The sequence below is a fragment of the Ochotona princeps genome, chromosome 1, assembly GCF_030435755.1.
Source record: "Ochotona princeps isolate mOchPri1 chromosome 1, mOchPri1.hap1, whole genome shotgun sequence".
In the NCBI taxonomy this organism is placed as follows: domain Eukaryota; kingdom Metazoa; phylum Chordata; class Mammalia; order Lagomorpha; family Ochotonidae; genus Ochotona; species Ochotona princeps.
This window is the reverse complement of record NC_080832.1, coordinates 111,927,923-111,954,278: the sequence shown is the minus strand read 5'-3', so window position 1 is coordinate 111,954,278 and position 26,356 is coordinate 111,927,923. Positions and strand designations below refer to the sequence as shown.

At 49.8% G+C, this 26,356-nt stretch overlaps 2 protein-coding genes and 1 pseudogene across 4 annotated transcripts in view; 1 reads left to right on the top strand and 2 right to left on the bottom strand.

Moving 5' to 3' along the window:
- The window catches only part of PPARD (peroxisome proliferator activated receptor delta), an 87,394-nt gene that overhangs the window by 4,019 nt on the left and 57,019 nt on the right, over window positions 1-26,356 (top strand). The gene's annotated exons all lie outside the window — the stretch shown is intronic.
- Window positions 16,990-18,330, bottom strand: LOC101519539 (mitochondrial import receptor subunit TOM40 homolog; annotated as a pseudogene).
- On the bottom strand, window positions 25,209-26,052 carry LOC131480271 (protein JTB-like). Its single transcript, XM_058664159.1, has one exon. It carries the CDS (start codon window positions 25,786-25,788, stop codon window positions 25,348-25,350), a length of 441 nt encoding a protein of 146 aa, XP_058520142.1. The 5' UTR covers window positions 25,789-26,052; the 3' UTR covers window positions 25,209-25,347.

Here is a 26,356-nt window from a genome sequence, read left to right as displayed (position 1 = left end):
ATAAGGGCAGGGACTTATTTTGTTTCCTGTTGTTCCCAGACAAAGGAAATATTGAATAAATGTTTGTTGAGTGAATAAGCGAATGTTATTTCCTGTACATATCAGTGCCTAGGATGCCAGACCACAAAGTTAATCTCCATCATTCTCTTTCCTTGGGAGTATAGATGAGATTGGGCGCGTTCAGGGTGGTATGGCCGTAGACGGGAGTACAGATAGTATGGATGCCAGCAAGGTGCCAGGCACTTGGAAAACGATGATAAATAAAAAACCCCACAGTCTCAGGGCTGCCAGAGTTGTGTTACAGAGCGTTAAGCCACCACTTGCTGTGCCGGCATCTCATGTGATCTCTTTGTGTTAAAGTCCTGGCTGCTCTACTTCTAAGCATCTCCCTGCTCCTGGGAAGGCAGTGGATGGTGGATGGAATTTTGGGCTCCTGGCTTTGGCCTGGCCCAGCCTTGGCTGTGGTAGCCATTTGGGGAGTGAATCAGCAGATAAAAGATCTACCTCTGTAACTCTTTCAAACAAATAAATAATAATTTTTTTTAGGAACTTTTTTTTAACTGAAAGGCAGATTTTACAGAGAGAAGGAGAGACAGAGACAAAGATCTTCCATCTACTGGTTCACTCCCTAAAAGGCTGTTAACAGCCAGAGCTGAGCTAATCAGAAGCTAGGAGCCAGGAGTCTCTTCTGGGTCTCACACATGGGTTCAGGGTCACAAGGACTTGAACCATTATTACCCTTTATTGCTTTCCCAGGCCACAAGCAGGGAGTTAGGTGGAAAGTAGAGCAACCAGGTCACAAATGGGCACCCATATGTGATGCTGGTGCCACACTGGCCCCCTAATTTTTTGTTTTTGTTAAACCAATCTCTGCGTTCCTGGGTCCACGGTGTGCTGGCCTAGACGAGAGCCGAGCGTAACACGCAGTGTTCCCTCCATCTGTGCTGGGGTAGTAGGTTCTGCACAGACTGTAAATGATGCCACGGCTCCCTTTGCTGCTCCAGTGTTCTCAGGATGCGTGGCAAAGTTTATCATACCTTCAGAGGGAGCACCACCGGGATCAGGAGTTCTGTGCTTCTTGTGCTGTCCATTTGGGAGGCTGGTTTATGGCAGGTCCCTGCTTGGGGCCAAGGGAAACACGTGGGCCTCCTGTCTGAGGTTCAGTGATTCTAGGAGCTTCTGTGGGCTCCACTTCCCTTTCTCTGCCTTGAAAGGCCCTGCAGGTTTTCCTGTTGCCAAACATGGGAGGGCAAGCCCCTGAGTCTTCTGGTCTTCAGGGGTCAGGCTGTTTGTGGATCTTGCGGGAAGGTCAGTGGCAGACCCTCCATTGGCTTTAAACCTCCACCAAGGGAGGAAGGAAGGGGCGGTTTGGGAGGCTCCCCAAAGTTCCCCAAGAAGGGATGAGATGGAAGCTCCCCTCTGAGCAGGGGAGAGCCACTGAGCCGAGTTGATTTGCTTTGTCGTTTGCTTCCGCTGCAGCTGGCCACCGCGGCTACAGCTGTGCTTGTCCAGGGTCAGTTGGTTAGTTCATCCCAGAGCTTTGAGCTCGTTTGCTTTTTCAGTTTCCTCTGGCAGAAGCTTTATTGTGTTTTTCGATATTAATCTCAACAAGCTGTGATTGGGGCAGGCGTCTGTCCCCGGAATGAATAGCACCACTGCCTCCCTCTGTGGAGCGCCTGGGTGTGGCCCTGAGCTGGCTCCTGACTCCACCTTCCTGCTCCTGCCGGCTCCCCCCCAGGTGGCAGCAATGACTTACCTGGTTGGACAGTCACCATCCACACGAGAAACCCGGATTGAAGCTCCTGGCCCAGTCCTGGCCTTAGTGTGTGTCTGGGGGTAAACCAGTGGATTCAGTTTTATCTGTCTATCTTTGTCTGTCTTTTAAAGAAATTAAAAAAAAAATGTTGTCCCCAACTTAGTCTTAACTGGAGGCACTTCTGTGGGTCAGGGGCAGTTTCAGATGTTATAGACAGAGTCCTTGGTTGCCTTGTCCCTCCAGGGATGGGGGACCTAGTGGGGGAGGGTGTCAGGAGAAGATGTATATATAGAGAGAATATATTTTTTAAAGATTTATTTATTTTTATTGGAAAGGCAGATATACAGAGAGGAGGAGAGACAGAGAGGAAGATCTTCCATCCGATGATTCACTCCCCAAGTGAGCGCAACGGCTGATGCTATGCCGAACCGAAGCCAGGAGCCAGGAACCTCTTCCAGGTCTCTCACACGGGTGTAGAGTCCCAAGGCTTTGGGCCGTCCTTGACTGCTTTCCCAGGCCACAAGCAGGGAGCTAGATGGCAAGTGGAGCTACCAGGACTAGAACCGGCGCCCATAAGGATCCCGGTGTGTTCAAGGCGAGGACTTTAGCCACTAGGCCACACCGCCGGGTCAAGGGAATATTTTTTAAATGTTAGAGGGTAACAGGTTCAGTAAGCCTGGTGCTGTGCAGGCTGTGCGTTTAGAATAGGTCACCACTGAGGGCTGGCTCTATCCCTGAAAAAAAAAGAAAAAAATGGAAAGGAAAGAGGGTTTATTTTGAAATCAACTTAAAAATAGTGTATGAGGGGAGGGCATGGAGAGGGGTTGGGGGAATCCCAGAGCCTATGAAACTGTGTCATAAAATGAAATAAAAAAAATACTGTAAAAATTCTATGCTTGAATATTGTGAAAGTTTGAATGATTTTCAAATTTGCTGGTCGCAAGAGTCCTTTACATTATTAAGTGTCACTGAGAATCCTAAGTGGTTCTGTTTGCCAGTGTAGTAATGAAATCAGTTGGGCCCAACACAATGATTCAATGGTAAATCCTCACCTTGCAAGTGCCAGGATCCCATATGAGTGCCAGTTCTAATTCCGGCGGCTCCGCTTCCCATCCAGCTCCCTGCTTGTGGCCTGGGAAAGCAGCAGAGGATGGCCCAAAGCCTTGGGACCCTGCACCCACATGGGAGACCCGTAAGAAACTCCTGGCTCCAGGCTTCAGATCAGTTCAGCTTCGGCCATTACAGCTATTTGGGGTGTGAACCAGCAGATGGAAGATCTTTCTTTCTGTCACTCTTTCTCTCCGTAAATCTGAGCTGCCTTGGGCCCAGCGGCGTGGCCTAGCGGCTAAAGTCCTCGCCTTGAACGCACCGGGATCCCATATGGGCGCCGGTTCTAATCCCGGCAGCTCTACTTCCCATCCAGCTCCCTGCTTGTGGCCTGGGAAAGCAGTTGAGGACAGCCCAATGCATTGGGACCCTGCACCCGTGTGGGAGACCTGGAAGAGGTTCCTGGTTCCCGGCATTGGATCGGCGCGCACCGGCCCGTTGCGGCTCACTTGGGCAGTGAAACATCGGATGGAAGATCTTCCTCTCTGTCTCTCCTCCTCTCTGTATATCCGGCTTTCCAATAATAATAAAATCTTCAAAAAAAAAATCTGAGCTGCCTTTCAAGTAAAATAAATAAATCTTTAACAACAACAACAAAATGATAACAGTTTATTAATATGTTTAATAAGCCTGTGTTCTGCTGCTTGGGATAACTGTGTCCCTGGGAATGGCCTGTTAGGGTTAGGTTGGCAGCACATATGCTAAAAATAAGCCCATTACATGTTACTGTAAATTATCATAGTAAAAATAACTTTTTAAAAACAAAAAGTTATTGAAGGAGAGATGTGTTTTTATATTTCTACCTGTTTACATCTGGTTTAATAAAAACAAAAAAGCTAAAATCTTCTAGTTCTTTCTGTATTCAATCTTTTGTGCTTTATTGTTTTGTATGAAAGATGTGAAAAAAATCTTGCCCCACAGAGGTATGTGTTTGAGAAAGAAAGAAGTATTGGGCTTGTGTCATGGCATTGTGGGCAAAGCCACTGCCTGTGGCACTGGCATCCTGTATGGGTGCTGGTTCAAGTCCCTGCTGGACCATTTCCCATCCAGCTCCCTGCTAATGCACCTGAGAAAGAAGCAGAGGATGGCCCAAAATGCCTGTGCCCCTGCTGGCATCATAAGAGACCTGAGGAAGCTCCCGGTTCCTGGCTTAAGTCTGGCCCAGCCCTGTTTATTGCAGCCTTTTGAGAAGCCAGCAAATAGGAGACCTCACTCTGTCTCACTCTCTGTAACTCTGTCCTTCAAACAGATAAAATGATAAATCTTTAAAAAAAAGGGGGGTGGAGAAGTAGTTTAATAACCATTGTAGACTATTATGGCTATTTAACATTTTATTTTTAAGATTGATTTATTTGTGGGGAGCAGGGTGGGGGAATGAGAGAGGGAGGGATCCTCCATCCTCTGATCACTCCCCAAATAGCTGCCATGGCTGGGGCTGGGCCAGGCCGAGGATAGGAGTCAGGAGCTCCACTGAGTTCTCTCTTGTGCTTGTGGGGGTCCAAGCATGTTGGCAATCTTGTACTGCTTTCCAAGGTGCATTAGCAGGGAGCTGGATCAGAAGTGGAGCAACCAGGACTTGAATCTGTACTCATTGGGATGCTGGCATTAACTGGCTGTGCTGTAACACCAACTCCTACAACATTCTTAAGTGAAATTGCCACCAAATGCTATTTTTCATGGCTCTGTGGATTGACTGTGTGTGGTCGGATGGTTCTTGCTTGGGTTAGAGGGTAGCTGGGGCAGCTGAGTTGGACATCTCTGTGGGCTCATTTGTGTGGCTGGTACTTGACTTAAATGATTCCTCTTATGGCCTGTGCATGTCTTGAGCTTCTCTCAGGAGGACAGCTGGGTTCCAAGAAGTGTCCTCTGACAGTGAGTGGACTGTTAATCTAGATAGACATGGCAAGGTTGCTCCCGAGCTAGCCTGGGGAGAGACATCCTGTTACTGGTATTCCTTTTGTCTCAGGGCCAGTTCAGATCAACAGGAGGACCACGCAAGGAGTGAGTACAAATAGACTGTGCAGTGTTTAGGTGAGGGAGCAGGGGGCCAAGTGTGTGTTCAGCAGCTCCGGCGCTCCAGGAGGTACAGAGCAGCCCACTGCAGACTGCCTGGCTTGTCCCCCGCCTTGGCGTTACAGCAGCAACCCTCCAAAAACAGTTGCCTTGTTCTCCGCCATTCCCAGGGACATAGTTATCTCAAGGAGCAGGACACAGAAGGGAAGGCTCCCGGCTGTTACAGGAGAGCCACCTTGTATCTCAGCTCCTTTTCGGAGCACTTCATTCTCCGAGGTATCGAAAAACAGGTCGGGATGCTTGTGTCTCCACTGCTTGTTGGGGATCTGCCATAACCCTTGGAACCTTATTGGCACTTGCCCCTCCAAGAGGTGTGACCCAGAGTTGCTTGCCTAGCACTGCACCAGAAGGGCAAGCCACCTTGCTGTCCTGACTGGCGTTGTTCACTGAGCAGACCACCTCCTGGACCCGCAGAACCTGGAACTCTGCATGTCATTCTCCTTTCGAGACAAGCCAGTGAAGTGTGTTTTTCTCCAGTCCCCTTAATTTTCTAAAATGTTTCTATGATCCCAGCTGCTGCTTGGCTTTCTCTGCCTCCAGGTAGGTTTCTTCTAGTGCTGACTGCTGGTCCAACAGTGCAGGTGTCCTTGGTGAGATGGCGTGTGTGTGTGTGTGTGTGTGTTTCTTTTGCATTGTATTTTTTTTTAAGATTTATTTTATTTTATTACAAAGTCAGATATACAGAGAGGAGAGACAGAGAGGAAGATCTTCTGTCCGATGATTCACTCCCCAAGTGAGCCGCAACGGGGCGGTGCGCGCCGATCCAATGCCGGGAACCAGGAACCTCTTCCAGGTCTCCCACGCGGGTGCAGGGTCCCAAAGCTTTGGGCCATCCTCGACTGCTTTCCCAGGCCACAAGCAGGGAGCTGGATGGGAAGTGGAGCTGCCGGGATTAGAACCGGCGCCCATATGGGATCCCGGTGCGTTCAAGGCGAGGACTTTAGCCGCTAGGCCACGCCGCTGGGCCCTTTTGCATTGTATTTTGCAGCTTCCTAGCTTCTGCCTGCTAGATGCCAGTAGCAGGTTCCCCTTTTCTTCCCCTACCCCCCAACGATAAAATCCAGGAATATCTGCAGACATTGGTGGAGGTGGCCCAGGACTCACAGCCATCCATGTGTCCTGACTGTCAGGAATACTGATGAGCATCATACCAGGGAGACTAGAAGATAAGCTTAGGGTTCTTCCAGTAGAGGTTTACCCTCCCCGGGGACCTCACTGGGCCTTTGAGGGCCTTGAGGGGAGCGAAGTGTTCACAACAGTAAGGCATTCCAACTAAGAAACCGTACGATGCCTACACAGCACAGGGGCATCCAACCTGTGAAGTCCCCTCCTGCAGAGATTACATTTTTTCAGGCTGTGGTTCCCAGAGGTGAGTGGCGGGTGGGGCACACTCAGTATGCAGGTCACCATTAGCCAGCCCCTGCCCAGGTTCAGCATCCTGGGCGGTCATGGTACTCTTATCACAACAGCCTTCCTCTCTGAGTCCCCAGGCAGCACTGGTGAGAGAAAGTGCTTCTGCTTCCCTGATCCAGAGTTTGTTCACTTCTTTATTGCTCCCTCAGCACACTTTCTGGAATGTTCTTCAGCATTTCTGAGGTTCAGGCCGGAGAAGAGGAAAACCACCCTTCACTTCAAAGGCCAGAGTGTTTGGTTCCATAAAATGAATTCTTTATCACCTGCTTAAGTAACAAGCAGCTTCAACAATCCGCAGGCCTGGGGCACACTGCTGAGGCTCTGGGTGAGACGCTTACCTCATGTGGACCAGGGGGGCTAAACGGTGCTTATTCCAGACTCCTGGAGTTTACTGCCTTGGTGGTGACCTAGCTCATGGAACCTGAGAATGTTCTTAGCTGACAAAATGTGCTCTGTACAAGTGATTAAGTAAGGGTCTTTGCTTGGGAGATCATTTGCTTATTCTGGTGGTACCTAAATGTAGTTACAAGTGTTCTTTTGGGGTAGACAGAGAGCAACTTGGTGCAGAAGGAGGCAGCATGGCTGTCCCACCTGCTTTGAAGATGGAGCAGAGGCCAAAGAATGCAAGGGTTGCCCTGCTAGAGGTGCTTCTAGTCTAGGGAGGAAGAGTGGCCCTTGCTTGTGTGCTGACTCTGGCCTTGCAAAGCTGATTTCCAATCTCTGGCTCCTAGAGCTAAAACAGGGTAAATATATTTTACTTTAAGCAACTAAGCTTGTAAGGATTTGTTATAGTGTAACAGCAAACAGTACTGGGCTTACCTGCCTCCAGATTTATTTATCCTAAAGAGAGTAACAGTTTTTTTTTTTTTTTGAGACATTTTTATTGGAAAGTCAGATATACAGAGAGGAACAGAGACCAAGAGGAAGATCTCCTGTTTGCTGATTCACTCCCCAAGTGGCTGCAACAGCAAGAGCTGAGCTGATCCAAAATCAAGAGCTAGGAGCTTCCTCTGGGTTTCCCACATGGGTGCAGTGTCACAAGGCTTTGGGCCACTGCTACTGCTTTCCCAGGCCACAAGCATGGGGCTAAATGGGAAGTGGGGCCGCTGGGACATGAACCAGCACCCACAGGGGATCCTGGCACTGCAAGGTGAGGCCTTCACCACCAGGCTACCGCCATGCCAGTGAGACAGATATTTTACATCCAGTGACTAACTCCCCAAATGGCTGTGACAGCTGTGGCTGTGCTAGGCCAAACCAGATTTGGGTACTCCATTATAGTGCCCTGATGGGTGGGAGAGTCCCAAGTATTTGTGCAACCCTTTGCTGTTTTCTCATGTGCTTTGTCAGAGAGCTGAATTAGAAAATGGAGCAACCAAGGCCTGAACTGGCACTCATAGAGACTACAGGTAGTGACTTAACCTGTTCCTGTTTTATCTATTATTTTTGAAAGATTTGTTTGTATTTGAAAGGCAGTGTTACAGAGAGAGAGGCAGAAACAGAGAGAGATCTTCCATCCACTGGTTTGCTTCCAAAATAACCATTGTTGCTGGAGCTGAGCCAATCTGAAGGCAGGAACCCGGAACTTCCTGTGGGTCTCCCAGGTAGGTGCAGGGGCCTGAGGTCTTGAGCCATCCTCTGCTACTTTCCCAGCCATAATCAGAGAGCTGGATCAGAAGTGGAACAGATATATAGGATGCCTGCACCACAGGTCAACGGTTAGCCTGTTACCTCCTGGCACCAGCCCCCGTTATTTATTTGAAAGGTAGCGTTACATAGAGGGAAGGAGAGACGTGGGGAAATCTATTGGCTGATTTTATTCCCCAAGTGGCCACAACAACTGATTCTCAGCCAGGCTGAAACTGATTCTGAGCCAGGAACTCTGTCCTGGTTTCACACATGGGTGGCAGGGACCCAAGTCCCTGGGCCATTGTCTGCTGCCTTCTCTGGAGCGTTAGCAGGAAGCTGGTTTGAAAGTAGAGCAACTTAGACTTGAACGACTCTCCCTTGTGAGCTGCTAGTGTCAGACTTAACCTGTGGTGCCACAGTACTTGCCACTGATGTCTCTTATTGTAAGGCATTCCTTTCATGGAACTTGGAGACTATATACCCAGCCTCAGCTATTGTCTAATCTTTGAGAGATTATGCACTTTGGGGGAAACCCTTGAGGGAATTCCTGGGAGCAGAAAAGAAGGGTTCAGAAGCTAGCTGATCCACACTTACGCACTCCCCGCCCACCCCCGCCCCACAACATTTAATCAGGTTAGCAATGAAGGATTTCTTCCAGGCCAGGGTGAGTTACAGTCAGATTCCGTTTTCCTCTCTGCTCTCTTTCCTTTCATTGCTTCAGCAGGTATTTATTGAGTACCTCCTAGATGCTGGGCACTGTTCCTAGGCACAGGGGAGGAGGGCAAAACAAAGAAAAAAAATTCCCCTAGTGGTGGCTGGGAGGAGGAGGGAGGGGGTGGAGGCAGAATGAAGTCAGCAGCACATTGGATGATGATCAATGAATACTAAGTAGTGAAATAGGCAGGAAATGGGTTTGGGCCCAGGAAGGCCTCCCTAAGGAGGTAGTAAGCTGCAAGAGAAGGCTGAGCACTGTGAGAAGACCCATGCGGGTGCAAGAAAAGCAAACAGATGCCCTGGGCCCCTACGATGACATTTTATCCTGATGAGCTCATTGCAAGTTGAAAGCATCAAAGATTGAAAATGCCCATAGTTGGGTTTGGCACGGTGGCACTGCAAGCTAATTTTCTACTTGTATCACTGGCATCCCCTATGGATGCCAATTAGTGTCCGAACTGCTTTATTTCCAGTCTAGCTCCCTGCTTGTAGCCTGGAAAAGCAGCGGGGAATGGGCCAAGTTCCTGGGATCCTGCACCCACATGGGAGTCCTGGAGGATCTTTCTGTCTCTCTTCCTCTCTGTAAATCTGCCTTTCTAGTAACTGGAAAGATCTTCCATCTGCTAGTTCACTCCCCAAATGGCTGTAACGGCTGGAGCCGAGCCAGTCTGAAGCCGAGCCAGTCTGAAGCCAAGAGCCAGGAGTTTCTTCCTGGTCTCCAACATGAGTGCAGGGTCCCAAGGCTTTGGGCAATCCTCCACTGATTTCCCAGGCCACAAGCAGGGAGCAGGATGGGAAGTGGGGTGCCGGGACATGAACTGGTGCCAATGTAGGATCTGGCGTTTGTGAGGAGAGGATTAGCCAATTGGGAGCTATTGTGCTGGGCCCAAGATTAGTTAAAAAAAAAGAAAACAAGAAAATGCTCATAGTCCCTCTGACCTGCAGACCTCATGGCATAGCCACACAGCACACTGTCAAACGTTAGTTGTTCCAGAGTGTGCTTATGACTGGTGCCCAGCATCATCATGCACAAACAAAACCAAATCCAACACCCCGGGGCCTGTGTCTCCTCCGTGTGTGTTGCTTTCAAATGCTTGTAAATCTGAAAAGTCCTAGGTTGAACTCTTGTAAGACTGGGAGTGGCAGTACGAAGGCCCTGAGGTAGAGCCAGCTGGTGTGTGTGTGAGGAGGTGGCCAGTGAGGCTGGACAAAGGCGGTGGGTGGGGACATGAAGTGGGAGACGAGTTGGCCCTGAAATCCAGGAAACCTTTTCCTGCCCTTGGTGTTTGGCCCCTTCCTGCTGCCTGCCCCCATCCTCAGCAGCCTTCTTGACTTCTCTGTGTCCCTCATCTGCCACCTCACAACAGGGAGACATTGTCAGTCCAAGCCATCGGAAGTGGCAGGTAGCCTCCTGTCTCTGAATAAATAAAATAAGCCATATGTTGATAGATTTGAAAGTCAGAATTACAGAGAATCTTCCATCCACCAGTTCACTCCCTAAATAGCTGCAGTGATTGGGACTGGGCCAGGCCATAGCCATGAGCCAGGAACTTCTTATGAGTCTCCCACATGGATGCAGAGGCCCAAGCCCTTGGGTCATCCTTTGCTGCTTTCCCAGGTGCGCTAGCAGTGAGCTAGATCAGAAGTGAAGCAGCCTGGACTGAACCAGCAGCCATGTGAGATACTGGCGTTGCAGCTAGCAGCCTTACTTCCTATGCCACAGTTCTGGGTGGTCCCACATACAAATACATTTGTAAAAATTAAAAGGAAAAAAAGTAGGTTGGCATGATCATAATTGGCATAATCTTAAAGGTTCCAGTTAGGAGAACCACCCCATGTCATAGTGCCTGGGGTTGAGTGATGGATCTGCTCTTACTCCAGCTTCCTACTGATGCACTTTCTGGAAGGCAGCAGGCGATATCAAAGCCTTCCCACCCACATGGGAGATTTAGCTTGTCCAGCCCCAACTGTTGCAAGCATTTGATGGATAAACCAGCAAATGGAGGGCTTTTCTTTCTATCTCTATGCCCTTCAAATAAATGAAATCAGTTGAAAAATTATAAAAAGAAAAATCACCATCCCTGGGTAGAGATCATACAGCTGTAGTATTCTTGAACCTTTTTCAAACCTCAGTAGTCCGTGGTAAACCCTACGGTTTCCTTTGGAACGGATAATTAAACCCTCTGTGTCTATATCCCTGATGCTGTATGTTCCTGGGCAACTGCCTAGCACCTGCTTTAAATAGTGGGATCAAAACTGGCTGTCTTGTCCTTGATAAGTAAAACAATCTTTGTTCATGAACAAGTTAGCTAATAATTTCTATCTCCCAAATTACTAGGGAAGTAAACTTTCACGGTACAGAATGCATATAATCAACATTGTAGCATTTTTGTTTCTGGTTATTATCAGTTCTTGCACCCTGTTTATTTCTGTTGCAGTATGTAATCCCTGTGATTTTTTTTTCGCTTGACACTGCTGTGGATGTGTAACACGTGACTTAGTATTTTCCTTTCTTGTCCATGTTTTGTGGCCCATTCCCTGACCCTGTAGGCCTGTCTGCATCTAACCCAAAACCTGTCTCTGTCCTTTGCAAGCCTATGGTAGCCTTGCCTTCTCCTCACTGCCAAGACCATCTCTTCTTTCCTTTCCTTTCTTTTTCTTTTCCTTTCTCCTTCCCTTCCTTTTTTTTTTTTTTAAGTTTACTTGGGTGGCAGCTACAGAGGGGGCGAGAGATCTTTCATTTGTTGGTTCACTATCTAGAAATGGCCAGGTAAAGCTGAAACTGGGAGCCAGGAACTACTTCCAAGTCTCCCATGTCAGTGGCAAGAGCCCAGGTACTTAGATCATCTGCTGCTGCCTTCCCAGGCACATTAGCAGGCAGCTAACTCAAAAGTGAAGCAGCTGAGTCTCAACCTGCTGCTCATGAGGCCAGTGTTGTATGTGGCAGCTTAACTGTCTGTGCCATAACACTGGCACTGGACCATTATTTTTTTACACTTGATCTTAGCCAAAAGGCCTAGAAGCAGTTATTATTTTTTTTAAGAAATATTTATTTGAAAGGCAGAGTTACAGAGAATGAAGGAGAAACAGAATGAGATAGAGAGGAAAAAAAGAGAAAAAGAGAGAGCTCTTCCATCTGTAGGTTCACTCTTCAAATGGCTACAACAGCCAGGGCTGGGCCAGGCTGAGTCCAGGAGCCAGGAGCTGCTTCCAGGTCTCCCATGTGGGTGCAGAGGTCCAAGTACTTGGACCATCTTCTGCTGCTTTTCCAGGCAAAATAACCAAGAGCTGGAATGGAAGTGAAACTTCTGGAACTGTGTAGGATGCTGACAGTGCAGGCAGTGGCAGTGGCTTACCATACTGTACATACATACTATACCACAGTACTCCCACTGTGAGCATGTAATCCAGGAGAGCACCTTTCTGAAGCTGGTTGCAGCATGCCTGAAGCTCCTACTCTATGTTGCTTGCTCTGTGGACTGAAGTCTGACTCCTCCCACCTTGCTTTCTCCTTTTTATAGAGACCTATAGCCCATAGTCACATCTTTGGTCTTGCTGGAGTTCATTAGACATGGTCAAAGACCATCTCCCTAGGAACTGGCCCTTGAGAGCTTCTTCACCTGCTCCGCACAGAGGTGCTCATCAAGCACTTGTCAGGTCTTGAGTTTTTCTTGCCTGCAGGCCCCAAGGCCACTGAGGAATGAGGCAAGAACCACCAGGGATGATCTGGTGGGAGAATCTCCTTTTGTTGTGCACAAGTTACAAGCTTATAAAGGCTAGGGAAGGGGAGTGCTGGAGGGCATCTCCCAACAGTCCCCCTACCCAACAGTGGCACGGTAATGCACTAGGAGGCATGTCTATTCCCCTAGACCCTCCAGTCATGTCAGAGGTCATGTTCCACAGGCAGGGCTGGAAACTGCACCTCAGGTCATGGGCAAGTAAACTGTGAGTCACACCCACCAGGTAGCAGGCAGAGATCCAGGGGTGATCTCCCACAGTCAGGTGCCAGCCTGAGTGGCCTTGCACAGTGATTATGCTGCTATCACTTGTATTCTGGGCTTTGCCCTTTCTGTCACAGAGCTAGCAGATACCCAGCAAGTATCTGCGTAGAGTGGCTCCCAGTGTTGCATGCTCTGTGTTAGTCCATCGCTTTGTTTAATCCACACTGTGGTCCCAGGAGGTAGGAATTGTATTGCATTGACAGACAAGAATACTGGGGCTCTGACTGGTTAGAAGTGCTAGTAAGTAGCAGAGCTGTGGTTGAAAGCAAGCAGTTAAGGCCCAGTTAAGGTCTTTGATCACAGTGGAGCAGGGCCTCCAAGGAAGGGATGACTGGCTGCATCCAGTTGTTTCAGTTTGGAACACACCTGCTAGGCTGGCCAGACTGGTAGTGACTGCAGAAAGCAGCTGAGTGTCTGGCTGGTGACTGGACAGAAGCACCCTTTGGCAGGCCTCTGGGGCCATTCCTTCCAGGCCAGTGGGCAGAGGAGGCCCTGAGAATAGTCATGCTTCATGGCTCCCTGGCTTTGCTCCCAGACAGCAAGTAGCTCCTAGAACTGCCAGGAACTGGCCAACCAAATGGCAGCTAGGCATATAGGGAGGGAGGGATTTGTAAGAGGAAAAAAGAGAGAGAGAGAGAGAGAGAGAGAACATTCTCTGCTGTAAGGGATTAATCAGCAGCTTTCAGCCTGGTGAAGGTAAAGGAGGAGGAGAAGCCTGCCAGATGTGCACATCTGGCAGACTAGCTGTGCTCTGCTGCTCCTTCAGGCCAGGCCTTAGGCCACTGATAGAGCAGGTCTACAGTCAGAAGCAGTTCCTGTCTCCCCTCCCTCTAGCCTGCTAGGTGTGGGCCTTGGTATTGCCATTTTATAGAGGAGGTCTACAATCAGAGGCCACTCAGCTCACCACCAACCACACTAGGTTAGCAGGTGGCAGGTCTAAAGTTTAAACCCTGTTGAGTCCCTGTCCCTCTCACTTCAGTGACTGCTCCTCCTGACAATGGCAGCCTAGCTTGGAATTTCCAGGGGCTTGTGAACATGTGCAGGTGTGTATCCATGGACTCACGGGCAGAGCAGAGCAACAGTCAGGACTCTTGGTACCTGTGGAGCTTTGTGTCTGACCATGCCTGGGGTATTTTTAGAGGGGCCTCTCTTACTTCTGTTCCATTTCCTGGCCTGAGGGCAGGGGTAGCTTTGGGAATCAGAAGAGGTAGGCAGAGGTGGTTCAGCAATGACCTTGGCTGGTCCCTGGGGACTGTGCCCACCTGTCTTCCTTACTGGCCCTTCGTCCGGCTAACTGTACCACCAGAGGATCCTGGAGCTTCAGTTGGCAGAAGCTGGCAGCGCGTACGGGAGCAGGAATAAGGGACAGCCATGCTGCTCATGTCTTTGGGTTCTGGGGAGGGAATGCAACTCCCCCTGGAGCGGAGGAAGGGCTATATGGTACTCTGTGGTTGCAACTCACCATGGTCTCTGACAGTAAGCACATTATCTTTTTAGTGGTAGTAAGCAGGGGCTTGGGAGAGTGCGAGGGAGGGAGGGAGGAAGGAATGGAGGGATAGGGGAGTGGTTGTTTTGTGATATTTGTTTTAGAGGGGGAGAGATTGACCTGCCTTTTGCTGGTTCATTCCCTAAATGACTGCAGTAGCCAGGTCTCAGTCCAGGTCTCCTGTGCGTGTGCCGGATCCATCACTGCCTCTCTTGAGACACAGGGACAGTAAGCTAGTATTGGAAGCAGAGGTAGGACAGGATCCCAGGGATCCCGATATGGGCCTGTGGGTGTCTCGAGGCGAGTCTTAGCCCCTGTGGCAGATGCCTGCCCCAGAATTAGAACTTTTTTAGGCTGAGAGCTTGATTGTGTAGAACTAAATTCTGGCCCTGCCAGTTTCTAGCTCAATAGCCTTGAGCAAGCCAGTTTATCACTCTAGGGATATCCCTGCACTTCCCTGGATTAAATGAGCTGGAGGCACGGGGAGGTATTTGTTGAATGCTGACTGCTGTATTAGTGAATCTGTGGACCCTCAGTACTGCTGCAACTTTCAGGACTTGCCTCCATCTTTGCATCTGAGTGCTGGTTTGAGTGAGTATTCACCTTAGTGCAATGATGTGCTTTGAGAACCTACAGGAGAAGTCCCAGTGACTACTGTTTGTAATGGAAGGGTCAGTCCCTCCCTGGGCCTTGGGAGGGGAATGGTGTGGTGATTTGGCCAGCCTGAGGAATGTCAGTAGCCCCTGGCCCCATTCCTCCTCCTGCACTTTGCTGAGACTCTGGCCTTTGGCGATGAGCTCAGGAGAGGGTGGGGCCTGGGTTAGAGGAGGGCTTGCTGCCTTCAGCTGTTTAGCCTGCCAGTAACAAACAGTGAAGGATATCACTGTTAATCAGATGCCCCAGGGCCTGGATTATAGGAGTTGGGGAAACATCTGTAGACTGTGGAGCTGACACTCAGTTTCCACCGAATGGCCTTGTTCCTTCTATGGGGGTGCTTTTAAAGTTATTTTAGAATGTTCTGTGAGCCTGCTCTCTCTGGGGTCCTCTCAGGGATGTTCTATGTCCTTTATCTCATTGGCTTGTGCGTCCATTGTACCTGCTGACACCTGTGTGACCACTGCTGCCTGGCTCCTTGGGGCCTCCCTGGGTAGCGGGTGAGGGCCTGAGAGCACAGTGGGGTGCACTTGGAAAGCTGTCCTGTGCACCTTCAGATCCATAGCTCAGATTCCATCCCGGAAAAGCAGCTTGGAGCATGGGAGACAACTGAAGCTTGGGTATTCTGTGGGGAGCAAAGCCAGGCCTCTCCTTCACTTCTTATAGCTTTAAAGGGGTCCCTAGCAGCAGCAGGCCAGGAGAAGGCCCGTGGGAGCCTCTTCCAGAGTGAGAGCTGGCATGTCAGGTTTTTCTGGTCCACTTCAGCCAGCACACAGATTGGGCCAGGAATTAATGCCTAAAAGCAGGCTGATTCCCATCGGGTGATGTTCCTGTGGGGCCGGCCTGCCTGGATCGTGCCTGTTCTCTGGTGATCCCAGAACTCAGGAGCCCTTGCAGAGACCCCCTAAGCTGTGGGGAGGATCACTTCCTGTAGGCTCCCTCACAGCATGCACCACTCCTCTACCATCCTCCACTCCTGAGCTATATTTAAGTTCCCGTGTGAAACTGTATCCCTCAGTTGACACAGGTCTGTAAACCGCAGCCCTGGTCATTGGGCAGCTCAGCTGGGGTGACTGGTGGGGCTGGTGGCTCGGCCTCCAGCTGCTCTCAGATGGGTCTGAGTATGTGGCGTAGAACCCGCCAGGAAAAGCAGGGCCAGGCAGGCAGTGGCCAGGCCTCGCCCAAGGGTCAAAGACTGGAAGTCCTCTGGGGGAGATGAAGGGCGGGTGACAAACAGGCAGCCTTGTGAGAACATAGGCAGGGACAAGCTTCTGCGTCACTGAGCCACTGGCAGAAAGTGAACTGTTTTATAGTCTATGTGATTTTGTATCATTTGAAAGTTGAGATGTACTTCACGTAACATAAAAGCCACCGTTTTAAACTGGGCACTTCAGAGGACTGGCATCGTGGCACAGTGGATTAAGCTGTCAATTGCGATGTTGGCATCCTATACTGGAGCTCCAGGTTGAGTCCCTGATGCTCCTCTCCCGATCCTGTTCCCTGCCAGTGGTCTGGAAAAGCAACAGAGGATGATCCAAGTGCTTGGGCCCCTGTCATCCATGTGGTAGACCTGGATAAAGTGCCTGGCCCTTGGCCTTAGCCTGGCCTGACCCGAACCTGACTGTTGGCAGCACTTTGAGGAGTGGATCAGTGGTTGGAAAGAGCTCTCTTTTTATCTCTCTCTCACTCTCTCTCTGTTTTCTGTTCTGCTTCTCAAATACATCTTTTTCCCCATGTATGGTTTTTGATTTGTTTTTCTGTAAAATGTCCCGATTCTTCCATAATTTATAAACATGACTTATACCGAGGGATAGCCAGGAGGATGGGCAGAGAGGACTCATGAGGGACGGGAAAAGCTCCTCTTGCTGCCTCCTGGGGTGGCCCAGCCAGGATCTTCAAGGGACACTGTGGTAGCTAGCATGCTGCTCTCTCAGATGGTGGCCAGGCCGCCTGTTCCTCCAGCACTCGCCTCCGGAATCCCCTCTGGGACCCCAGGCCCACTGGGCACATTGCCCCATGCTCAGACCCCTGACACAGCTCCCAGTCACAAAGTCCCCTCTTCAGCTGCTGGCCTGGGGTCATGGGCCCCCTCCTTGCCTCTGCCCCCGACCCCAGGAGGGCGGGAAGGGAGGGGGCAGAAGCAGGGTCCTGGGCCCTCAGCCAATGGTGAGGCTAAAGCCCCATTGGAACTTGTTCTTGCAGTAGTTCAGGGAGGCACCAAGGGCCAGTGTCAGGGGCAGCGGCAGAAGCTTCTTCTCCAGCGTGGTGCTCACGTGCCAGTTGTTGTCTATGAAGCCTTGGAAGAGCAGATTGACCTTGGACAGATCCAGCTGGTACCTGAAGGAAACACTGGTGTCCTGCAGCCATGTGCTGGCCTCAAACTCCATACCCACCAGAACCTGCTCGCTGGCTTTGTAGTAGTATGTTGTGTGCCTGCCTGCCTGGCCCAGTGTGACCGTCACCAACCAGTTCAGTGTGTATTTACCAGCTGGGGACATGCTGATGCCCTCTTCCCCAGGCTGCCGGTGGTAGACCAGTTCTTTGCCCAGGGCCAGGCTCAGCATGATGCTCTACAGGTAGTTGGCCATGAGGATTCCTGAGTCCACCAACATATCAAGGTTATCCAAGGTCATGGCTGTGATGAAGTCAGATCCCTGGTATTCCCCGTCTACCTGCCAGTTCACAAATTTCTTTTTTTTTTTTTTAAAGATTTATTTATTTTCATTGGAAAGGCGGACATACAGAGAGGAGGAGAGACAGAGAGGAAGATTTTCCGTCCAATGATTCATTCCCCAAATGACTGCAATGGCCAGTGCTGCGCCGATCCGAAGCCAGGAGCCGGGAACCTCCTCCAGGTCTCCCATGAGGGTGCAGGATCCCAAGGCTTTGGGCTGTCCTTGACTGCTTTCCCAGGCCACAGCAGGGAGCTGGATGGGAAGTAGAGCTGCCGGGATTAGAACCGGTGCCCATATGGGATCCTGGCGTGTTCAGGGCGAGGACTTTAGCTGCTAGGCCATGCCCCACCAGGCCCAGTTCACAAATTTCGACTGCTGGGTCTGGATGGCTACCTTGGACCTGAGCCTGGGGCCCAGCTGATGGATGACCTGGGTGTTGAGGCTGCCACTGTTGTCCATGTCCCTCACCAGCACAGGGAATGCCTCCGTCCCCACGTACCTGACCCCAGAGTGGTAGTTAGACTCCCCGATTGTGCTGAGGGTGACTGTGTTGTTGACCTGGAAGTGGTTACAAACCCTTGTGGACCCGTGAGCTTGACCCCTTCCATCTGAATGGGAAACAGCTCCTTGCACTCCTCGAAAGTGTCGGGGTTGGGCAGACCCCCATGTCGGCGCTGGCAGGCTAGCTGCTTAACGCCTGGGCCTGGGCTGGCCCCAGCACACAAGGGAAGCCCGGCAGTGAAGGCAGCCCCACAGTGCTGGCGCTGACACGGGCAGCAACCAGACAGCCAGCACCTTCCCCATGATGGCTCCCTGCGCCATGTGCAACCCAACATGCTCTCGCCACTGCCCTCAAATGTTTAAAAAACAAGTCATACACAGTGATTTATATTATACTCATGTATCATATTGCTATCACCCCTGTCCTAGAGAACATTTGCATAAGGCCCCAAACAAACCCCATACCCTTTAGCAGGCAATCCCATGGCCAACCTTCTTCATCCAGTCCTTGCCATGGCTTTCCCTGTCCTGGAGGTTTCATGTAAATGTGAACATGTAGTGTGTGGCTCTTTGTCTGGCTTTTCTCACTTAACGTAATGTTTTCAAGATTTCTTTGTGTTCCTTTTTTGGTTCAGTAATCTGTTGGATGTGTGGATCATACTGTGCTTATCCATTCATCAATTTCTAGTTGCTTGCTAGGTACATTTGTGTAGAGGCTTTTGGGTGGATATATCCTTGAAGTTCTCTTGGGAACAGGTGCAGTGAAGTGGCTGGGTCATATGAGAACTCGCGATTGAACATTCTGAGGAACTACCAAACTGTTTTCTTTTCTTTTCTTTTTTTTTTTTTGGTCATTCTTATTTTTAATTTTTGATATATTTTTTTCCTTTTTTTACTATATTTTTGACAATCTTTACATAGTTAATTAGGGTAAAAAGGTTCAAGGGCTATAGGAAAGTGCATAAGACTATTATTTTCATATTGTTTCCTTCATGTTTAAAGGGGGATATTAAGGGAGAAGGCCCACCCAGTTTCCCACCCACCCCAGGTCCTGGATGTAGGGCATGTTCCGAGGTTCTTGCTTAAGTGGTTTTGATGGTTCACCGGTTATGAATTGCTACCAGTCTCACCACTCCAAGCACGATGAGGTCTTTGAAGAATCCACTGATTGACATAGTCCATCATAGAATCTGCGCTTGCCCAGTATTTTGCTGCCAACATATAGCTGAGATGGTTGATTGACCTGTTCTGTCTTCTGTCTTTTCTTGGTTAAGGTTCTGAGTCCAGCATTTCGATTGGGGAGATCTCCAAAGAAACTTTGAGTTGTTCTCAGACCAGATTCTTGTATGTACTAGCAAGTACAGGGCCCGGCACAGTCCATCACCCTGATCAGCTGGTGGTTGCAACTGCTGGGTCGGTTCTGTTTTCAGCCCCAAACTTCCACTGGAACCAATGGGTGTTGCAGTCCAGCCTGGTTCTGCCCAGCACACACTCGGCCCTCACATAAACTAGTGGGAGCTGCAGCCTATTTGGAGCGACCCACAATAACCCCCACCAGGCCCACCCCCTACCCTGGTTTGCCAGTATGTGTAGCAGTAGTCCAGTCCGTCCCACACCCCATTCAGTTCTTGTACATGTCGATGGGTATTGAAGCTTTGTTCCATCTAACCAGCTCCACTATGCAACCCACACAGATGCTGTTGGGTGCCTCACTGTCTAGCCACCCCAGCCCCTGTCCTAGTTTTCATGCCCTCCTGTGGGAGTGGTAACCCAAGAGGGAGGAGCCCACTATTTCCCTCCCAGGCCTCTCCCACTCCCAGATTATGCACTCTCCAGGTAGTTCTGTGGTTTGACTTGACAGAATTAGACCCCAGTGCCAGCTTCTGCCAGCTGATGCTGTGGCTAAGCCCAAACAACCCTCGCCCACTCTAATTTTGTTTGCACCAATAGGAATAATCAGCTCAGCCTGGCTTTCCCCTAATCTAGTCCACATGAGGCGCACAGGTGTTGTAGCCCTGCTTAGTCTGGTCTGTCCCCATCCCAGCTCATGCTCTCCAGTGGGAGTAGCTGTCCAGTAGGGGAACCACCCCTTATTCTCCTGCCGGCTCCGCCCCCTCCATTGCTAGTTCTCGTGCGTGCTGGTTGGGCGCTGCGGTCACATCTGGTATAGGCATCCTCACCTTGGCATTCCATATTGTGCACTGGTTTTTGTTACGACCGAACCTGGCTCGATCCATACTGTTCTGGTGCTCGGATTTGCCAGTGGATGACTTGAACTGATTCAGCCTGGTCTGCTCCTGACCCATGCCAAATGTATGCCAGTGGGTAACTTTCCATGGCCTGTTCTGGACTGTTTCCTATCATGTTTCTTGCACTTACCTGTCGGGTCTGTGTCCTGCCAGAGGAGTTGCCCAGGCTCCTCCATCAGAACCTCTCCCAATGCCAGATTTTGCTTATACCAGGGGGTTCATGAGCCAGCCCTACTCAGTTCACCTCCTGTCCTAGCAAGAACAGAGGCTTTTCCTGACTGGCCTTCAACCCAAACTGGTCCTTGCTATTGGATGTTTCAGCCCAGCCACAGCTCGTCCATACCCACATACAGCTCACACATGGCTCTATAGGGGTTGAGACCTTGCCTAGTCCATCCCACATCTCCCCTGGTCCTACAGGACACCAGACGGTTTTGGAGTCTGGCCCGGCTCAGTGCATCCAATCCCAGTCCACACTTGTGCCAAGGGAGACTACAACTGTATCCTGATCAGAACGCAGGCCCCATTCCAGCGCTCACACCCCTTGGTGGGAACCTCAACCCAGCTAGGGTTGTCCCCTTAGCTCCCCAACTGGGCCTGTTCCCAGCCGTAGATCACGCGCCTGCCAGTGGTTGCTCTGACTCAGCTTGGCTCAGCTCCTCACCTGTCCTGATCTCCGCCTTAGACACTATGGCTTAGTGTTCCTGGCTCCCACAGACCAGTAGGTGCAAGAGCCTAGCTCAGCATGACCTGTGCTCCATCCTGGTCTCTAGTTTCACTTGTGGACTAAGATTTGCTCAGTCCTGCCCCGTCCACCCTGTTCCATTACCAATTCACACATTGGCCAGCCGTTGGAGCTACTATGCCCAGCTTGTTCGACCCCCAGATCTGCACCATATATTCACCAGCGGGAGCTATGCCTTGCAAGAGGAGTTTCCCAAGTTCCTCCACTTAATCCACTCCCAGACTCAGTTCTCACATATGCCATTGGGTTTAGGCCAGGTTCTGGCAAAGTCTGGGCTTCCATTTGGCCTTGTATGAGCTGGTGAACGTTGCAGCCCGGCCCACCCCACACCCTATTCAGGATGCACATTTGCGTTCTGCTGCCTTGACCAGTCCAGACTGTTGTTGGTTCCTTTACCTGTGATTGATGGCAGGCTCCTTGGTCACACCTAGCTTAGTCCATCACCACCCGAACTCTTGAGCTAACCAGTGGGGCTAGAATTTCTGCAGGGTTTGGCCCACAAATCCTCCACAGAATCTACCCCTGGGTATGGTTCTCGAGTGCTGGTTAATGTAATGGCCCTGCATAATGTGACCCTTCTCCTGATCCATCATCATGTCAGGTAACAGGATATTATTCTGCTGGACAAGCCCTGAGCCATAGCTTTTGCATGGACTGGTGTTCGGTGCTCAGCATTGTTCAGTGATTACAAGTTCTTCAAAGGAAGAGTTACTGTCATTGGGAATCTTTAGGATTGATTCACATCCCAGAAGCACAGTAGGTTCAACCTGTAGCTACCTAAGCAGCGATTCAAAGAACCAAAACTCCAGAGGTCCAGGCCGGGCGGCCAGCAGGTGGAGCGTGGCACCAAATGGCACACTGGCCGCCCAGGGACAGCTCACCATGTGCACGTGATGGCTGGCGTCTGGGATCCAGGCATGAGACGCCCCGTCCTGAGACCCACCCACAGCCGGGAGGCTGCTGGAAGTTAAACCCCCAGGCCCAAGGTCACACCCCTCCCCAATCCCATTCACCACCCAAAGAGGGCGGCAGGTGGGCCTCAGACCTGCCCAGTCACGGAGACTTCACCCCTTGGTGTACTCACCCCAAACTGTTTTCTAAAGTGGCTGCATCATGTCTTCATTTTCTTAATGATTCGTTTTTCTTTTTAAAGTTGATTGGCTGTTTAGTTTTAATCATAGTAAGATATATATAATATATATAAAAAAAGATATGTATATAATATACAATTTGCCATTTTAGGCTTTGAATTTTTTTATTTATTGTTTTATTTGGAAGACGGAGAGATAAACATAGTTCCCATCCACGGGTTCACTCTCCAAATACCTGCAGTGAATGGGCCAGAGCTGAGCTGAGGCCTGGAGCCTGGAGCTCAATCCACGTCTCCCGCATCAGTGGCCAGAACCTAATTTGAGCCTGGAGTCAGAAACTGGAGGCAGATATCAAACCCAAGGATTCCAGTACAATACACAGATGTCCTAACCGGCATGTAACTACCAGACAAAATGTCCACTCATTGAAATCCACTTCAGTGGCATTATTTACACAGTGTTGTGCAGCCACGTGTCACTGGTTCCCATCTTCAGAACCTTTCTCATAATTATCAAAATGAAACTGCACCTGCTAGATAATCCCTTCCATTCCCCCTTCCTCCAGTCCCTGCCAGCCACCATTGTTTGTCCCTCGGACTTGATTCCTTTGAGCACTGCATACAGATGAAATTTTACAGTACTCGTCTTTTTGTGACTGACTCATTTCACTTGATGTTTCCAGGTTTATCCATGTTGTAGCGTGTGTCAGAATTTCCTTTTTAAAAATGTATCTGTTCATGAAGGTAAAGCATCAGAAAGAGAGGGTAAAGGAGGCACGAAGGGAGAGGGAGAAGAAAGAGGTACATCTACCTTCTGGTTAACTTCCCAAATGACCACAGCAGTCAGAGTTGGGCCAGGCTAAAACCAGGAGCCAGGAACTCCATTTGTGTCTCCCAGGTGAGTAGCTGGCACTCAGGCACTTGAGCCAACTTCTGCTGCCTTGTCGGCTTCATTAACAGGGAGCCATGTAAGAACCAGAGCAGCTGTCACTCTAACCAGTACTCTGATATGAGATGCTGCCATTGCAAGTGGTATCTTAACTTGCTGTGCCACAATTAGGGCCCCCCCCATTTCCTTTTTTTTAATTTTTATTTTTATTGCAAAGTCAGATATACAGAGAGGAGGAGAGACAGAGAGGAAGATCTTCCGTCCAATGATTCACTCCCCAAGTGACTGCAATGGCCAGAGCTGAACTCATCCAAATCCAGGATCCAGGAACTTCCTCCAGGTCTCCCACGTGGATGCAGGGTCCCAAGGGCCGTCCTCAACTGCTTTTCCAGGCCACAAGCAGGGAGCTGGATGGGAAGTGGAGCTGCCAGCATTAGAACCAGCGCCCATATGGGATCCCGGCGTGCTCAAGGCGAGGACTTAGGCCGCTAGGCCACTGCTCCAGGCCCTCCAAATTTCCTTTTTAAGGAAGAATAATATGTCTTGTATGTGTATATCACATTTTGTTTATTCCTTCACACATCAGTAGATAACATTGAAACATTGTTTAACATTGTTTCAACGTTAAAGCTGCTGCTTATATCAATATGGGTTTACAAATAATCTGTTCATATCCCTGCTTTCAGTTCTTTTGAGTATATGCCCAAAAGTAGAATTACTGGATCATATGATAGCTCTAGTTTTAATTTTTTTTTGAGGAAGTGCTGTGCTATTTTCCGTAGTGGCGACATGATTATACATTCCCACTAGTACTGTGCAAGAGTTCCCATGCCCCCCTCACTCTGGGTTGATAGCTTGGTTGGTATAGAATTCTTAGAAATTCGAGGTCACTGTGCCATGGTTAAATAAATAAAACACAGTCAGATTCTAGATCCTTTGATAGTAATTTCCCCTCTCTGAAAGATGTGAAGTGTTTTCTGTGCTCTTTGAGTTGGAACGTGTCACTGGGTGTTTGCCTTCTCTGACTTCTTCAGGTCCTAAATTGCTGAAGGCGAATCTTTTGAGATCTCCAGAAAATTTTTTTAGTGCGTGATTTTTTTTCCTCAATGGCTCTGATGAATATTATTTCCAGCCTTTTGCTGTAGTGATTAACTCTGTCATTTCACACACAGTGTCCCTGTACTCTGACTCTAGACCTTTTATTAAACACACTTTGGACTTTTGGGCTTCTTGGTTCAAATGTACAAATGCAATTGGTGTTTATATTTTAATCTTATATTATGTACAAATGCAATTGGTGTTTATATTTTAATCTTATGCAGTTTTATTCATGATTTTTATAATTTTTCATGGTTTTTAGTGGATTTCTGCAGGATATTTTGTGCGTAACATCATGTCATCTCCCAATGTAAATAGTTTTTTTTTTTTAGTTTTATTTTTTATTTATTTAAAATGCAGAATTAGCAGAGAAAGGATCATTTCCCAAATGGACACACAGTCAGTGCTTGGCCAAGCGTAAGCCCAGAGCCAGAAGCTTGTTCCAGTTCTTGCGCACGGATGTAGGAGCCTAAGTACTCGGGTCATCTTCCACTGCTTTTTGAGATGCATTAACAAGAAGCTAGATCAGGAGTGGAGCAGCTGAGACTTGAAATGGTACCCATATGGCTACAAAATCCAGACAGGATTTCATCTCCTTGCCTGCCTGTCCTCTCACCTCCCAGTTATCCCCTCTTGGAGGCAGCCCTTGTGAGCACTTTCCCTTGTGAGCATGTACCTACATGGGTTTGTTCACCATTACTGCTTTGTTAGAATTCAAGCAAATGGCTATCAACCATACCCACAGGGCTGCCCTTTACTTATTGTAACTTGGCTATCTCTGCATACCAGACACCTCATTCTTCTTCTCTCCTTTTCACAACTTTCTCATTCTTTTTTTTTTTTTTTTTTACCTCATTTGTTGTATAGGTGTCCCCTATTTGTTGATGAGTGTGATCTCTGTCTTTGGCTGCAGTGAATTGAATAACCTTGTTGTTTGACATGCTGTTAAACAAGCTGCTTGACAGGTCTATGGGAAGATAGATGTGGTCACAGAGACACTGAAAAGGAAGGGAAGGCTTCCAGAGGAGACCAATGGATCAGTTCTTCAGACTCATAGTAGGCCAGGTGGTGGTGTGGCGCCGCAGTTCAGCCACCACATGGGACTTTTTTTTTGTTTGTTTATTTTACACTCTTTTTATTCTGCCCATTAATGATCTAGAAAAGGAAAATGGGGGTGGGGGCATCACCACAAGGCCCCCCAGACCCGAGGGCACAGATGAGTCCGCTGCGCCTCGTCTGAGTCCGAGTGTGAGCAGATGCAGCGTCGTCAGATGGACTCGATCTGCTTCCGCACCTTCTCCAGAGCCTTTCTGTCCAGCTGTCGCTGACGGAGGATGACAAGGCAGGCAAAGACCAAGGCCACACCCAAGACGGCCCCTTCGAACTTCCAGAACAAGCGCTGTTCCATCACAGCGGAGCTGCAGCTTTTGAACTCATTCCTTGCAGATGGACTGCACGTGATCTTCTCCACGTGCCCCGTGGAACCACACTCAGGGATGGTTTTAGTCTGGAAGGTAGAACATGCGCTGCACTCTTCGGCCACCACAAACTCTTCCACCAGCCAGCACGGCAAATTGGAGGCGCTCACTGACAGCTTGTCCTCGGACACAGAAGCCTCGGCTTGGCAGAACTTGAAAGTGACGGCGCAGAGCAGCCAGCACAGGCGGCGGGCCTGGGGGAGGCCACGCGTCCCCGCGCCCGCAGGCATGGAGCGCTCAGGGGCGTCCCCGTGGGAACACCAGCAGCCCGCCCGGCCTCGCGCCTCGCTCCGAGCGCACGCCGCAGCCTTCGCTCCCGGAGGTTCCAAGGCCGGGCGGCCACGAGCAGGGCTGCCAGCCAGGGCGCGGGCGCTACCCGCAAATCCCCGAGACCCACGGAAAGCCGTGGGGTACTGGCTGACCAGGCCCGCGGGGGGGCCCCCGAGGGAGCGCCGGCGGGGAGGCGCGGCGGCTTAGTGCTCGCTCACCTCCGCCGCCGCTCTCTGCGCGGCCATCTTGCCCCGCAGAGCCACATGGGACTTCTGCATCCAGTGACTCAGTTCCTGACCACTCTGCTTCCTTTCCAGTTTCGCACTAATGCACCTGGAAGGCAGCAAATGCTGATCCAAGTACTTGAGTTCCTGTTAGCTACACGTGAAACCCAAATGGTGTTTCTGGTCCTTGGCTTCTTGCTGGCCCAACCCTGTGAGAGCACTGGGAGAGTGTATTAGCTGATGGAAGATATTTCTCTTTCTTATGCTGTCATTCTGCCTTTCAAGTAAAGAAAAAAATCTAAAT

Bases quoted from the DNA above. Each gene is read 5' to 3' on its own strand.
- LOC131480271 (XM_058664159.1), bottom strand. From the start codon at position 25,788: ATGCCTGCGGGCGCGGGGACGCGTGGCCTCCCCCAGGCCCGCCGCCTG.